Source organism: Crinia signifera, chromosome 2, assembly GCF_055691185.1.
Source record: "Crinia signifera chromosome 2, ASM5569118v1, whole genome shotgun sequence".
Classification (NCBI taxonomy): Eukaryota; Metazoa; Chordata; class Amphibia; order Anura; family Myobatrachidae; genus Crinia; species Crinia signifera.
The window spans coordinates 297,951,746-297,966,572 of NC_139218.1; the positions used below are offsets into that span (position 1 = coordinate 297,951,746).

Here is a 14,827-nt window from a genome sequence, read left to right on the forward strand (position 1 = left end):
TAATTTCCCCTTAAGTGACATACACACGGGGCAAACTAAGCCCAATTTCTAAGCGATCTGACTAGATTGCTTAGAAATGGAGCAATGATCGATCCGTGTGTATGCACTGCAGCGATAGCGATGTGCGGTCCTTCCTGTTGGTATCGCCCAAAGAGGAAGCCAGAGCTTGCCACTGGCTTTTCTGCTAGATGGCAGGGCTTTGCCTATAAAGAATAGGCAATGCCCACTCAGAACACAGCATCGTGGGGTGGTGGGCGATCGTGCTTAAGCATGTCACTCCGCTAGAGTCTCTTATTTATGGTTAATAAACATCCGTCACAAATAATGTATCCCATATTATAGTACAGCCACACTTTAACAACAAGTTTATGAATAAAAACCCAAATTGTATATTAAATATTCATGCTATAATAAATTGAGGGACATAAACTTTCCATATCTGTTTATATTATATTTGTGAGGGTAAGCTGCTGCTTCAAGTGTACATCCATATTCAGTGTATTGGATATGATTTACAAGTCTCCTTAAGGTCCATACACACACAGCGTGTATGGACAAGGATGATGGACAGTGATGGGCATCGATGACTCATGGCCCATACACACTGAGTGGCTTTCCCCCTGCCCAGCACTGTTAGCAGGGGTGGATGGCTTTCCACAGTGCAGCGCTATGGAAAGCCATCCACAAAGCTGCTCATCTGCTGGTAATATCAGCAGATGAGCGGCGGCCGGCAACAATGATACAGGAGCATGCAGTAGCGCTAACCGCTCATCGCCAGGCCGTACACACTCGGTGGCTTTCATGCTGAAAGCCGACCAGATGAGAAAACTGAGCAGCTTTCACATGAAAGTTGCCCGGTGTGTATGGGCCATTCGTCTTTCCATAATCGAACTACAGTATTCTACATATACTGTTCAGCACTATTCAAGGTACCTGTCTGCACCTGCTCTTTGGTTACAACTCCACTAACTGGAAGTGAGTCTTGGTTTGTTTGGAGACAAAAACATTTTAAGAGATGCACTATGCAAAAGTGCAATCTTCGTAATAAGGTCCAACTTCGTAGCACTTTAGAGCCACCCACTTAATTAAATAGCCATTCCCTCTTTGCTCCTAAAATACTTCCTATTTTAGACTCATTTGTGACCTAAATTAATTATGAAAGCAAGGGGACACTGTAAGTAACTATCTTTGTGAAATGTGTTACTGTACTTTGGAATACACATCTGTAAAGTGAAAAATGCATTTGATTACAAATATAGGATGCGATAAGTGCCCATATTTTATATGTTTACTGTAGCAGTTTGGAAATGGCTGATATTTCATTGATTTAGCTGCAATATTTAAAGCAATCGTTTTTTAAATGCAAAACCAAATCTTTTGCCTTTAAAACAAATCATGTGGCTACTTAATCTTGTGAAATCTATGCACTTTTCAAATTCTGCAGGGTATTACGCTGAGTCCATGATGTCTGTCAGGTCAGAGCTGGTGCAAATATCAGGTCTTTTGTGGAATCCCCTTAAGAATGCACCCCCCATAATCTTATTTCAATAATCTAGCTTTGCAAAATAACATTTAGCTTCTATGCTGCTCAATGAAGTTAGTGTTATTTATTGCACCTTTATACTGACCTACAGTATGCCTTCAATCTGCCCAACCTATTACCAGACTTCTGCTCCTTTGTAAATTCCAGTTGCTACTGTTTCTTCTCCTCAAAGTGAAGGTAGAAATGCAGTAACTTTAATTGCGGGTTTGGGTCAAGGCCATATTACTGCACATGTGCTATCTGCTGACTGCTCATGTGTGAGTAGCCATTGCTGGGTAGGGATCCTATGCATGCCTTCATCATTCTGTCAGGTCCCATATGGGGACTATTTTGTGATAAAAAGCAGATATCTTCTGCATGACATCTATCCAGCTTCTGACAAGTGTGGACTGTGCATAGTGGAACATGTGAATCTTACAGTATGTTACATGTACAGTAATACAGAAGTTTAGGGCAATCAGATTTCCAGAATTTTAGATTGGCGCCCTTGTTTCCTTCATGTTGTACGTGTTTTAGAACTAACCAATAACTATAAAATAAATATGATATAGAATGAATAACATTAGGATTGGCCAAGGTACATACATATAAACTCACTCACATTTTATTACAAGGACACCACTAAATGAATTGTGAGTGTGAGCACATGCACATCACTATTTACCTCTCCTTTATTGCTAATGTAGTGGTTTAACCTCTTCAGTGGTGGTTTTTTTTTAGGGAGTGCTCCCCTCTGGGCGAGTTTTATTCTGGGGAGCGCACGCTAAAAAAACCCCCACCACTGTATCCCCAGGTCCGAGCAGCCCCGGTGAAGAGTCTATCAGCTGATGCCCGGCCCTACCCCGGCAACCTGGCTGTGTGCTGCGTGACATTACAAGGTCATGCCGCACACAGCAGGGGGGAAGGATGCAGGGCCAGGCAGGAGGAGCTGGGCAGCCACTGAAGCTGAGTGTGGTGCTGATTTCAGCACTCAGAGCACTACCCGGAGGAAGGGAGCGCAGGCAGTGGCATTCCCGAGAATTTCCTGGGTTTGCCAGTCTGCGCACTGGAGCAAAACCTGGAAAATTCTCAGGAGTGCCACTGAAGGGGTTCAGAGCTACATAAAAAAGCTTGAAAGTTTTTTTGCTGACAGTGGATGTTTTGCTATTATGGAATGCTAAAACTATGGCAAAGCATACTGGGATGTTTAGTTTCACAACAGCTGGAGAGCCACAGTTTGGCCATACCTGTCTTAAAGTTTTGGCATGTGTGACAATCAGTGATTCTCTAATTACTGCCTGTGTGAAAGAATATATTCAATCATTGAAGCTAATGTCCGAGATGCTGTAAAAAAAATTGGAAGATGATAAGAGCATGGATATTTCAGCAAGAGTACAATAACTATTATAGGTTATCATTTTTCAATGGCCTTCACAGTATCCTGAACTTCATATTATTTAAATAGGCTATGATTTGTGATATTAAACATGCAAAAAGTACAGCTAGAAGAGTTCAGGTGAGAATGGAACAACCTGCGTAAAGCAAGATTAAAAAGTCTCTGAGCTTCCTATAAAAAAAATGTTCAAAAAATGTTGAATTCTTTGAGTAAGCATGGGTTATTACTACATTACCAACATGGTACTCAACATTTACTCATGCAACAGTCCCTGCATATTTCCCTGTATATTTATTATTCAGCAAATAAATACTATTTGCGCATTTAAATGTGCTTAAATATACCCATTCCTCATTGAAGTTTGTATCTTGCAGAGGTTATGGCTACTTTTTGTCATTTAGAGAATCATTGATACTATAAAGGCCATTTTAAAACGGGTCGCCCAAATGTTTTCAGATAACTGCATATAAGTAATATGAGTATATTTAAAACAACATTTTTAAAACTTTTAAAACATAAAATGTTACTTGGCAAACATCTGTATATACAGTATTTAGATTGCTTAAAATAAACTTACCCACTTTAGAGGGTAATTAGTATACAGTGATTAACAATAGAGAGTAAATGTTAAACATTAACAGGCATAATGGCTCATACCAAAAGGTTGACGTAATACAGATATAGCCAGTGGCGGCTCTTACCCTTTTGGAGGAGGGGGGCTGCCACAATGCGGGCCCGCCCCCTCCACTGCCGCGCTCCCTGCACTTTCCGGTCTCGGATGCTGGTCCCCTGCACGGGGCCAGCACATGTGCAGTAACTTCATACATACTGCGCATGCGCTGGCCTAAGCTGACCCGGAGGCTTAATAAGGTTCCCAGGTCCGGCGCATGCGCAGTGTGGTCCACGGTAGAATCGGTCCACGGTTTTGGGGGCTGCCGCGCATTTGCACAGATAGGCATCCCGGAGGGAGGGAACACCTCCCAATGGGACTGCCTTGAGTGACTGGCAGGTCAGACTTTCAATAGAAAGTCACTGCCAGTCACAGTGAAGCCAGTGAAGTCTCACAGACTGCATCTGGCTTCACTTTAGGCAGAGACAGTGACAGATTTTACCTGGGGGGCTGCAGTCCTGCAGCCATAGGTAAAAACCGCCAATGGATATAGCTGTACACTTTGGAAATAGTGCTGAACATATACAGTAACTACTGTATAACTATGCAGTTAACATGGTTTCAGATAGATAGTTTGGAAAGGAACATATACAGATAAATGTACTCATATCCATTTACTTTTGCTTAAATAAAGATTGTCATCCTTTATATATCTGATTATAATAAGACTTTTACTATATTTTTGAAATGACAACGTCTAAGTGGCTATGTGACAACTTTTACTGTACGTGTCTGTTAAATACAATTAAAGATAGAAATGTATAACCATTATACTATACACAGATTTAATGTACTATTATCTACAAATGCTAAAGATAGCAAATGTTTCCTTAAAATACATTGTTGCTGATGTTAGTTACTTATCTGATCCCTCTGCTACCATCTGCTGGCACAGAGCTGCAAGCTACACACTACAATACAATATAATAAATCCTTTCTACCTTAAAACTATTTTTAATTATTTTTAGAATTGTTATAAATTTGTGCCAAAACCAGAATGAAGATAAGAGCAAATCACCTTTTAATGTTACTGTGTAAAAATAGCTAAAGGCAGTATACTCAATATGCAGGTTACCAAGCTCTTTATATGTACTTCATTATTTGCTCACTATAAATATTTTTTATAGGCTATTTGGCTTTCCTGTTATTAATATTAATATTACAAGTTTAGCTTTAATGATCAGAAAAGCAGGATGCTTACTAACAAGGTAGTTGGATTTATACTTAAAGAAATCCAATAGGAAAAATACAAGATACTTAAGTCATGGGTCTGTCTTCAAAATACAGTTTTTCATATTTTAGTTCAGATCCTTCTCAAGATACCATATTAACTTTACTAAAGCAATATGAAATGTACTATCTCGGGTCTCAAAGTATCTACAGAGAAATGTCTCATTCCAACAGCTACTCTGTATATACCTGCTGTGTACACAATACTGTATGTCACACTTAAGGACTTCCAGATTTACTTCTACTGTACAGTTCCTTAAATACGATTGGAAATAGAAAGAAGCATTTCATAGTCTTTACAAGTCACAATCAATCTAAAATACAAATGTTTGTACTTCTAGGCAAAGCACATTTGCTCCAATGTTTAAAATACTGTATATAGGGTGCAATTCAGCTTCATATGCCAAAGTGGTAAATGTGTACTTCAGTGCAGCCGCTGCAGCGCGCATGCACAATGCTCAAACTGGAAAGATGCAACCGCTGTTTGAGTGACGGTGGGGGGGGTGACGTAGCATTGCGAGGGCGCAGTTCAGACAACACAGGTATGTCCAGACCATGTACAGATGGCTGCATGATGTCAGATGCAGCTGCTGCAAGACAAAACATGGTGGCTGTGTGCCTGCCATTGCCACCAGTCTTCGCAGGCAGGAGGCTACGCTAGAAATGTGATTGCATTTCTGCAATGCAATTGCAATTACATTGTGATTGCATCGCAGGGAGGGACTTGACATGCTGGGTGACCTTGCCCTGTGCTTGGCGGCTGCCAGCATGCGAGAGATTGCGGTTTCAGTTTTGCTTTTTAAATAATAGGATTGCCACTGAATCAGGCCTATGGGCATTTCGCAACTCCACATGTGCTCCACAGTGCAGGACAGCTGCTTCTATTCAGTGTTGTCTCCTGACCCAGTGCTGTTTCCACCTCTTCTAATATCAATGCTCCACAGAGAGTTTCCCTGGCACTTACTGCTTGTTCCACTTTGTAGTAGATACATCAGGCATTGACACCTTAGTCTCTACATCCTGCTGATGGCTCAGGCTGATCTTAAAGTCACAGACCACATCCCCTACATGTCTTGTCATAGGACTTTGTCAGAAGGAATAACACCTTGCAACATAAGGAGCCATCCAGAGCATTTTTAAGATACTCTGGATACTCCTCTTTTTGCTGGTCCTGGCAGCACTGCCCCATGACATCATGACATCACATGCATGGTGCAAAGGTCCTGGAAATGGCTTATTTTAGTCCTGCTATGGCCCTATAAGAGACACTCAAATGCTGCCCAAAAGTTTAAGGGAGGAGGAGGCACATGTGCAGCCTCATCCATTCGGCCCCCTCCTCTTTCCTGGCCACAGCGCTGCGCAGCGCAATTGAGTGTGAGCTTTAGAGGGCTCAGTCTCTATTGCGCATTTGCAGACGTCCGAAAATATGGCCCTACAGCAATTTTTTGTATGATTCGAGCAGTGCTGCTGCCTTCATTGCTGCACTCCAGAGGGGTAAGTATTAAAAAATGGGTGCAGTGTGTGCGACGTGGTCTCCCCTATGACTAAGCGGGCCACGTGCACCGTGCACATTGCACCTATTAGAAATACGCCACTGCTGCCCAAACACTTTATTCAAACCACTTCTATCAAAATGCAGTTTCTGTGCTTGTGAATATAGTTGTGTGGTTCTCATGAAAAATAATCTGAATGGTCTACTTTTTATTTTCATCTCTCAACAGATGAAATACAAAGGGCTTATTTTTTGTTCATGTATTGGCTTTTCTTTTTTCGCCCTGTTTATGGCACCTCTGCAGTACATAAGAAGATAACCAGATTGTTGAGAAATAATCATTTCAATTTAAAAGCATTATTGTTCTGTAAAGCATATTACTTGCAATCCTTAGCAAATGAGAGATTAGATTAACTGAATTCATAAATGTAGAATTATTTAACTGAACTCCGAATTTCACAAATAGCAAGCCATCACATTAATTATAGTTCATACAATTTGCATGAAAGTATTTTACCCATATGTCATGTAATAAAAGGCAACTATCAAAACTAAAAGCAAATCACTAGCATCAAATTATCTAAATAGCAATTGTATCCGCAGAACAGCTTTGTGTTTTCCAAATAAACGAAAAGAAACAATCTTGCTGATTTACAAATATGGATAAAATATTTTAAACAGCTTTGAAGATATATTTGTCATTTAATATCATTTATTCTAATATTACCTAATGACTGGTAATTTTAATTGCAGACTTTATTTATAACATCACATTATAGTAATTCTTCTATTTTTAAAACTCCATACAGTAGATTGGATTTATATCTTGTGGTGTCCAAAATTGCAACAAACGCTTATTAAAAGGTTGCCTACAAATAGTGTATAAATACAGGTCGAGTATCCCGTATCCGAATATCCGTTATCCGAATTATTCCGAAATACGGACATTCCAGAAATTGAAAAAAAATTTTTTTTTTGCTAAAAACTGACTGGGGACATATGTAACAGCATCACTGGGGACATGATATGTAACTGGCACTATATATGTGCAAGACAATGATTGCTTGGCATTCAAATTCAGTGCTGAGATAGTACACACATTTTGTTTCACGTTTTGAAACCTTGTTTTTTGAACAATTAAAATATGTTTGTGTGTCTTTTATGTGGTAATAAAATATATTTGTGTGTATATTATGTGTTTATACAGCATAAATGCAAGATACTTCAAAATACATCATTGAAATATTAAAATATTCCGAAATACGGAATAATCCGTTATCCAAAATTCTCCTGGTCCCGAGCATTTTGGATACGGGATACTCAACCTGTACTGTAGGTGTGTATAATAGTGTGTATAAATACAGATGTAGCCATGCTCACCTTTTGCATAGCTGTGGCATCAAGCGTGCTGGTGAATAAGTAGCGCACATGCGTATGCACGTGCCCACCATTCATTTGTATGGTGTGATCGTTGGCTGCAAATATTAACTACCCAGCATGCCATGCAGCATGACGTGACGTGTTTGCTATGTAAATATATGAGCAAACGCTTCAAATCAATGGAGATCTACAATAACAAAAATGGCTGAAAGGTGATATAATATTACCTGTATTTATTCCACATATAGGGCCTGATTCAGAGTTAATCGCTGCTGAGCGAATTAGCAGCTGCCAGCGCTCAAGTAGATACGGCCCTCTACAGTGAAATCCTGCCCTGCGAATAAATGTGTACAGCTAGTAAAAATGTCCAAATCCCATCGCAAGCCGCTCACTATTGAATGAGCACCAGTCATCGCAAGCTAGGAGTAGCCAGTGGATGTGATGAATACGGGCATATCTGGCCTGGAGCTGATATCACACAGCCTCGCCTAAAATGCTTGGGCGTGCCTTCTTTATCCTAGGCACACCTAGCATTTTCTTAGCACTTCACTTAGCACTAAACAGCCAGGTACCACCCCCTGATGGCTACTTCCTGTCAATCACCTTGCGAATGGCTAGAGAGGGAAAAAAGTAGCAGAATTCCTTCACTAGCAGACGTTGCCCATGTGTATTGTGGCCCATACACATGGGCAGTTCATCAATAATCGGCCACTGAGCAAATTTGCCCAGCAGCCATAAGGTCTGAAACTGGTCCATAGACACATACATGGAAAGGTGCATATTAGAAAGTGGGCCACCTCATAGTGTAAAAACATAAACCTGCCAATATATTCTTTAAAAATATACTCATATAAAGATAAAATCAATTATAATTATCTGAAAGTAGTATTTACACAGATTCATTTCATCTTCACAAATTTCATCAGGGTAAGAAAAATGTGTGTGATCTTTACTAATTTCAGTTTAATCTGGATTGTGTCAGTCAAAATATTTGCACATAACAATATCATTTTTGGAACATGTATTATCATGCACCATTCTGTACACATTGGGTCCGATTCAAACCCAGTTGTTTGGGTCCGAATTCGGCCAGGTGTCTGCTCATGCACGAATATGCACATGAGCCAACCCCGGTAGGGAATTGGTGGATGCTGTTCACTGCCCTTCATTTGTAAGGCTATATCTAATGTAACACTAAATGTTTTTGTGTTTTATATATAAATATATATATATATATATATATATATTTAGATAGATATATAGATAGATAAGCATAATCATTTTTATTCTTTTTTTTCTAGATGGAAGACTCTATTTAAAGACCAGTGTAATGTACTGAAGATATAAGAGAAGCATCTGTGGGAGCATAATATAGACTCATTGGATTGTCCGAAGGATGTAAATTCCCTGACAGTATATTCTCTTATCTTGCCCACCAATGATATTCAAGCATACTGCATTGTCAGGCTGGCAACCTGTGACTACTGGAGAGTCTGAAAGGTTTTGTAACTGTGTCAGTGGCCCTCCACTTGCTGGATTTCATGCAAGATGCTGCTGCAATTCTGTAGACACTGTAATTATCAACAAACAAGACCCACTCTTTTTTAAAGGGACTTGTCAGACATTTCTGTAATTGAGCACACTAGAACCTTCCAGCAGTGGCCACAAAGACATCTGAAATATTTTATCACATGTAAACCAGCAAAGATGCTTAGATATGAAGAATCCTACAAGGGCATGCACTGAAAGGAAAATCAAGAAAATAAAACAATAAACTCAAGACTGAAATGGAAGTTTTTACATAGTAACAATGTTTTCTTCTTAATGTTATCACTTTTATCCAGCGATGGAAAACACCTGCTCTTGAAAACTGAACTACTGTATTTAATGAAAAGAACTCTTTTTGCTGAATGTAATCTAACTACTTTGTGTTTTTGAGCCTCTTGTCCAGAAACAACCAAACCAGTAACAGAACTTTCTTCTTCAGTACTGTGGGGTTCAGGAAAAATACTTTGTTTATTAAAACTGCAGGCCATGTGTACATAGACACAGTCACAGGGAAGGTATTATGTATGAAGTAGACTACTAGTGTTTTAGGAAGATCATTTTAGACAATACAATATGTTTTGTCACTCTGTTGGTTATAAAGAAGCCTTTATAGTTTTAACGCATGCAGGCATGTAAATATTTGTCCTGAAGTCACAGTATTAATTAATAACATTTTAAAAGTCTGGTGAGGAGAACAATTCAGCCACTTTTATTTGTTTATTAAATCTTTTATGCCCTGAGTCATCATTCTTAGCATTAGTATGTGGCTGATAAGCAAGTCCAGACAGCAGAAATATTTTTATATAATCCTGTTCATTTTGAGTGAAAGTTCTTTACAAAAACCAACCCCAGACACTTGATATATCCTTCCACTAATATTGAGTATTGATCTGACAGATTTCTGTCCACTCACTACTGTATGGTATGATCACTGCCCATCCTCTTATTGTAGCTGTACAATGTAGTGTAAAAGGGAGATATTTTTTTTTTGTTGGTCTTTTTAATGTGTTAATGAAAGTACACGTTTTCACCATGGGTAACTGGAAATTAGAACATAATGTAAGGATCTGAGATAATTGAATTTTCACCTAATTTTGTAATTTCTGTGTACCCCTTTAAAGACTGAGTTCATAAATTAGTTCTAGAAAGTGTAAAAATTTTGGTTTTTACACATATCTAGTTTTATGCACATAAAATGTAATTTATTTTGTTATAACACATTAAAAGTTGTTTTTATTGTCAAAACTGAAATTTTATTCATTTCAACTTGGTAAAAAGTATTGTTTGTGTTTAAAACAACTGGAGCTTGTAAAGTCTTCCATGATGTACTCTGACATAACTCTGTGCAAGAACCTGAGCTATACATTTCAATTCACCATTGTAATTTTTAAATAAAATTATTGTATATACAATTTCACATTCTTTTTTTATGAACCAAGCAATATTTTTCAATAAAATATTGTTAAGCCTTTGTAATATTTTTTTTAAGCTTCAAACTTTCTGTACTAATTTTCCATCGAAATACACACTGCAGGAAACATTTTTTACTAGTTTTAGCTATATTTTTCATATGCAGTCTTTAAGGGGTAGACAGCCATAATCTGCTGGTATTGATTCACTAAAGGGTGCTCATGAAAAGAGTTCTATGAAAGCAATTAAATTATTATATCATACTTGCCTACTTTGAATTTGACCTCTATGGGAGAAGCCCGGAGAGGCGGCACTTAAAGGGGCGGCACAAGGCTGATATCACTTGGCCCCACCCCCCATGCCAGAAAACGTTGCGGGGCTTAAATGATGCTATCACATCATTTTAGCCCCGCCCCCTCTCAGTGGACCCGCGATTTCCAGTAATTAAACCAGCCGGCAAAGGAGGAGCGGGGGCTATGACCACAAAGTGGCAGACTTGCCCACCGTCCCGGGGAGCCGGAAGGCGAACCCGATTTTCGGGAGGCTCCCGACCATTCCAGGAGGGTAGGCAAGCCTGATTATATGTGTGTGGCTACAATGGTTTTTACTTGTTTATATAACTTCAGACCTAGAGGATGTTAGATAATAAAAGGTACCCATTTATGTGCAGCTAAAGCCACTGAAATGAAGTACCAACTGGTGACCAGATCTTTAATATTTCTTTTTGACCAAAAGAGTCTGGTTGGATAATTAACTAACACACTGGTCAGATTCTATTTCTATCAGTCCCATTTGACATCCTATGATGATCAGAATTTTTTTTCATCCCACATTATTTCATTAGCAACTATGAATTAGATTAATATATTACCACACACAACATTTTATATGTTCAAGTTTCTAAAATGGAAAAACGGAATCATACTAAACGTATTTCTTATACAAACTTAATTTTAATTAATTTAATTTTAACTTAATTATATATATATCATACTTGCCTACCTGACCCTCTCCATGCGGGAGAAAACGCTCTGTTCCTGGACTTCCCTGGTAATGCATGATTGCCGTCACCTGTGGGGAGCTAGGTAAAGGTGTTTCACCACAGGTGATGGCAATCATACATTACCAGGGAAGTCCAGGAACAGAGCATTTTCTCCCACATGGAGAGGGTCAGGTAGGCAAGTATGAGATATATATATATATATATATATATATATATATATATATATATATATATATATTGCTCTTTTTTGCAAAAAATATATTACGGTACTTATGTATTATCTGGGCTCCCATGTTAAATGCACCCCATTTTTTTCATACCCTTACTATCCAACTAAGCATGGAGTTAACTTTATATAGTGTGGCGAGCGCAGCGAGCCACCGTGCCCGAAGCGTGGCGAGCGCAGCGAGCCCCGCGAGGGGACGCGGTCTCATAAGAAAAACGGGAGCCCAGATATTACATAAGTACCGATATTACTGCATATCAAACATTGAAATTATTGGGTATTTCCACTGGCTAAAGTGTTTAAAAGATATAGTATTTGCTTCATTTGAAATAGTGTTTTAACTGTTTTGTTCAATTTCTATATTTGTAATATTCCTGAAATGTTCTGAGCTACCATTACAATTAAAATAATATACAGATTTATTTTTTAAAGAAAACATGTAGTATGTTAATTACATGAAAATATGTATTTTTTGGCAGTGGCCTGCTGCATCTTATTGTACAAAGTAGAAAAAAGAGTGAAGGGCTGGATTCGATGTACAGACTGTGTTCATACTAATCAGTAAGTTTAGTAACTTGCAACTGCTGCCAGTGTAAACTCTTGTTAAATTTCAATTTGTAATAAGTATCATTTGTGTTTAAAGCAACTTTAGCCTTTAAAGTCTTGAAATATGAACTAATAAAGTTGTCACAAAGTACATATTAAATATCTTAAGTAATAAGCAAATGCAAATATACAATATACTAGACTACAGTATATCAAATATATATTGAAGCCTTGATCACAGATTGAGATGTGTTTATTGTGCTCAATCTTACAGTACATCTAGGATGTTCATAGAAATCAGTGATTTTACGACCTGCTGCAGTACATTTATGGTAGCATTGCATCCAATCACCTGCAATACAGGCACAAGTCCTGCTTATCTTATCAATTATCTTATCCTGTCTAAATGTTGAATACGACCCCAGAATTTTGGGTAAAGACTGTTTTGAATTTCACAGAGGACACCATTGTTGCTGTACTCCCTGGAGTAACAGTAGTTACATCATCAAATCAGCCTTCAACATGACATCAACTGGGTTTAAGAAGCAAAATAAAATAAATATGTCCTTTATGTGAAGAATCCATAAAATTATTTTGGCTTCTTTTCATCTAATTTTTTTTTTTTTTGAGTATAAGGTATAACTAAAACATAATTGCATTATTGTTTATCTGCTGTTCCTATGCTTTACTGTTATTAGAGTTTTTAGTTACTCAATATATTCATGGGCAGTATGGTTGGTGTAAACGTTAGCACTTCTACCTCATAGCACTGAGGTCATGGGTTCAAATTCCGCCATGGCCCTGACTGTGTAGGGTTTCTATATTCTCCCCATAATTTTGTAGGTTTTCTGCCACAATCCAAAAATATAGTAGTAGGTAAATGAGCTCCCCATCAGAAAATGTCTGTATTGTACGTGTGTTTAGGGCAGACTAGATGGGCCAAATTATCTGTTTCTATGTTTCATACAGTAGATCTCATTTACAATGAGAAAATCTGCTAACTACAGAAGCACATAAATAATAGCAAAAAATATATAGTACTGTACATTAAACCAAACTGAAAGAATTCAGTAAAATAATTACCTGTTACAATAATATTTAGAAATTTAATTTTCTTTAAAAAATAAATAAAAAAAAAGACAATCAAGAAAATTAGTGTAAGTACACTTTCCTTTAACACAATAGTAATAGGTCATACATTTTTTTTTTTATTAATTTTTTATTTCATTTTTAAAACATTTATGTTACAAACTTTAGATATATTTAGCATGAACATACACGCAATTATATCTCACAAATATACTCTTACATTCCAGTACAAACATTTAACATGACATTTACAGGTTCATATTCGCTCTTCTAGTTAAACAGTTAAACAATAATAGACATATAGTGGTTGTTTCTTGGGTTGTATACATTTCTTAGTTTTATTCATCCTTTCAATCTTATTTGAGTCTCACTCTTAGTGTTAGGGCTACTCCTATGACCCCTCAGGTGGCGTCCCTTCCACATATTTTCTCCAAGCTTGCCCTTTTTTTATTATATTACTTCCTTGTGAGTCTATCGTTTCCATTTTATATGTATAATTTATTTTACTCACTACAAGGTTTAAATTTGGTGCCTGGCTTTGTTTCCAATTTTGTGCTATTGCAGTTTTGGCTGCAATATATGTCTGGTTTATTACATATTTATTTTTTACTTTCTCCTCTTTGGTATATATGTGTAGCAACACCATCTGGGGGGTCAAGCTTATTTTTTGGCCTGTTACTTGCCAAATTAGGATTTCAATTTCACCCCATAGATCTTTTAGGCCCTTGCATGTCCAAAAGACATGTACCAAGTCGCCTCTTTCCTCCATGCATCTCCAGCATATATTTGGTTGTTGAGGGCAAAATTTGTTAATTCTTTCTGGTGTTAGATATGCCGCGTAGAACAGTCTTAAAAATTTTTCAATATGGGAACTAGATTTAGTCATTCCGTGGATTGAATTAAACAGACTAGCCCATTCCCCTTCATCCAGTGACACCCTTAGTTCTTGCTCCCATCTAAATTGCGATCTGGTCTTCTCCTCTAGTTTGTTATCCAAAATATATCCATACCAGAATGTGATTCCCCCTTTATAGTTTTTATTTTTTATTTTGTTTAACAACATGTTAGGGAGGTTTTTTAATGCGTCTTCGGATGTTGGGAACTCAGCCAACCAACTCCTTATTTGCAGATATTTGTAAAAATCTGCTGTCCGTATTCCATATTTTATCTGTAGTTGTGCAAATGATAATAGTAAAAGTCCTCCATTTGAATATATATCTTTTAAGTTTTTTATACCTTTATCCTCCCATTCTTTCAAATTTAACTGTGGGATACATTTTGCTATTGTTCTTATTTCAGTTTGCCCTAATGGAGC

At 37.7% G+C, this 14,827-nt stretch overlaps 1 protein-coding gene across 8 annotated transcripts in view; it reads left to right on the plus strand.

The window, feature by feature from the left end:
* DACH1 (dachshund family transcription factor 1) overlaps nt 1-9,822 on the plus strand; it is a 326,897-nt gene extending 317,075 nt beyond the window's left edge. For all 8 annotated transcript variants that reach the window (XM_083168873.1, XM_083168877.1, XM_083168875.1 and 5 more), the window contains one exon: nt 8,992-9,822. In XM_083168873.1, coding sequence (XP_083024999.1) covers nt 8,992-9,029 — 38 coding nt within the window. In that variant the 3' untranslated portion in view covers nt 9,030-9,822. The remainder of the gene's footprint in view (nt 1-8,991) is intronic.
* Nucleotides 9,823-14,827: the final 5,005 nt, after the last annotated feature.